General features: G+C 36.5%; 1 protein-coding gene across 1 annotated transcript in view; it reads right to left on the bottom strand.

The window, feature by feature from the left end:
- Positions 1-1,149: 1,149 nt before the first annotated feature.
- LOC119587864 overlaps positions 1,150-2,707 on the bottom strand; it is a gene marked incomplete at its 5' end in the record, with an annotated part of 67,927 nt that continues 66,369 nt past the window's right edge. Inside the window, 3 exon segments of the mRNA XM_037936567.1 lie at positions 1,150-1,676; positions 2,126-2,268; positions 2,426-2,594. Of these exon segments, the coding sequence (XP_037792495.1) occupies positions 1,587-1,676; positions 2,126-2,268; positions 2,426-2,594 (402 nt within the window).

Genomic DNA, 2,707 nt, shown 5'->3' with positions numbered 1-2,707 from the left:
ATGCACAAACATATATCATTATCTTGTACTGGACGGCCGTGCAAGATTATAATAAAGATTCTATCGTCGAAATACCAGATACTTTATTAAACGGAAATCATAAAATAAACATGACATTCATTTCATAATCAAGCAACAGGGAGTCGCTAACAATATTACAACAATAATTTTGGGGTAATACAATGCAGAGGCAAACATAACCAACTGCATGATATTTAGTATGCAATTATTCGATATAAAGACGAGAATCCAGACTCGAAATTTGTGGTTTTGACGGGTTACGGAGAACGTTTTTTTAAGGACTTACGATGTAAGGTCGCTAATTTGATTAAAAGAAATATTGTGACAAAATAAAATATCTAACAACTATTTCCCTACATGTGTATTGTACTTAACTACAAGGCTTTTTTTTTTTAATTATCGGTACTGCTTAATACTACGCGGGACAACGTCTGCGTTTTGAAAGATTTTCCCGCCATTTTAATGACGTCACGAACCCGCCTTGCTCAACATCTACCTTGTCTTTTGCGAAGAAGCAAATGCCCTTTTTAGAATTTTCCTTTGGCGATTCGAATTACCGTGCTGCAGTACAAGCAGGCTGAGTGAATAGATTTCTTTTAGCATGATCTAATAACCTATCATATTATGCCTTTTTATTTAATCCACTTTATTTTTCCGCTTCTATCGTCAACCATTCTACGTGATAATTCCTTATGATTTAGATTATTTGAGGTTTTTGTCATATCGTAGAAAACTTTTCTAATCGTTCGGATCGTATGGAAGGTTTGAACTCTGATGAATATGTACAGAAATGTGTGATTTCAGCAAAAATTTACTTATGTTATATCGTTATTCATAGTTTAGTAACATCTATTAGGAAGGAAATAGTCAATGAGTAAAATAATTTTTTAGTATCTCTTGATATATAGAAAAACAAAGAAATGTTCATTTTCAATATCTGAATTAGATATTGTTGCAGATATATGGTTTATGGAAAAAAGAATTTTAAAATTCATATTTCGTATATGTTTTCTTACAAATTTAGTGTTTGCTTTATAGTTATCATCCTTATTGACATACGAGAACATTATTTTCAGTAGCTGGAGAGAGATCACAAGGATGGTCTACCGAAATGTAAATAGACGCGTAGCTCTTACACAATAATAGAATTTACAAACGAAGTAAAGGAACATACTTTTATTGAAAGACCGAGAGTGCAGAATCAGTTACATTTTGATATTAATCCGAAGTTATTAATTTTTTCCCGTAAGACAGAGAAGCAGGCAGATAATTAGATTAACTCGGAAACAGGAAGACAAATAAGACGATGAATTTCTTGGTTGAAAATATTTACCCCCAAAAAAGGCAAAATATAAAAAAAGACATTAAAAAGAAACAGAAAGGAAGAAAAATCATGGATAGATCGAATTCAACATTTGCAATACAATTACGAATGGCATACAATGCATCTGTATCTCGCTGTATTGTCACATATAGAGCATTTTACATCCCTTTGTTGATATTTTTCATGCAATTCAATTATTTATTTCTCCGATTTTCTTGTTGTTATCCAGGATCTTGTTCCATTATTTCTTCTTCATTTTCTTGGCGATTTCGAGAGCAAGTTTGTAAGCCAGCACGGGAGGCCTGTCTCTCCCATTCACCAAACTTTTGACCTGAGAAAAGAAATTAAATTAAACTAGATAATACTCAGATTACTATTAATGTTTTCCTATATAGTGTCTCCTAATGTGTATATTAAGTTATGAAATATTTATGTAATCAGTAAGATGTTTGCGTGATCAAGTGAGTTGTTAACGGAGTAACCGAGTGGTAGGGTGAGTCTAACATTATCCAAATTATTGCCAGCATAGAAACAAGTTCGCGCCAAGATTATCGAACAATGTATTTTGTGAAATATTTACTTTGTGCAGATGCGGTTATAGTTTTTTTTTTAACTACATTATACTATATAAAAAGAGTGAAGAGTGGTTGAAAATCCTATTTCTTCACATTGCATTAAGTTTCCGTGGTCATTGTAATCATCGAGAAATGATAGTCACCAGGTGTGATTACATGGACCTGGAAAGGCTGCCACATAGCTTCACACTCCTCTTACGCTCACCTGCGACGAATGTATGACGATGCCGTTGTTGGCCGTGGTTCTGTCTTTCGTGGCCTGGATGTCTGCGTCGCAAACGCCGCGGCAGCCGTCGTCGATGAGGAGGGCGCGGTAACCCTCCTCTATGGCGTGCGCGGTCGTGGCGGCTGCAGGGAGAAAGGGTGTGTGTGTGTTAAAGGTGGTCCTGCCCTTGGAAATGTCGGGTTTGTTAGGCGTTAAAACAGTAAAAGTTAAAGAAAACTTATGGACGTTCGTGATAAAAATGTCCAAAACAGTAGCAATTAGAAGAAAATAACAACTCACAAACGCAGACGTCATAGGCGATGCCGCAAATGTAAACATCGGTAATGTTCCTCTTTTGCAGTTCTTCGTTGAGGGAAGTCTGGCTCTTCTTGTTGTTGTCCCAGAAGACGCTGTAGGAGTCCGTATCGGGATCCGTGCCCTTGTACACGAGCACGGAGTCCTCGACGATCTGAGGGAGGGGGAAGGGTTAGCGGGATTCCAGGGAAGAGTAAATTATAAATACTTCCGCTTGTTTACTTGCAGACGCCAATCGTATACAGACACACATAATCACAGAAAAAT

This window comes from Penaeus monodon, chromosome 23 (assembly GCF_015228065.2).
Source record: "Penaeus monodon isolate SGIC_2016 chromosome 23, NSTDA_Pmon_1, whole genome shotgun sequence".
In the NCBI taxonomy this organism is placed as follows: Eukaryota; Metazoa; Arthropoda; class Malacostraca; order Decapoda; family Penaeidae; genus Penaeus; species Penaeus monodon.
This window is presented reverse-complemented; position numbering and strand designations above follow the sequence as displayed.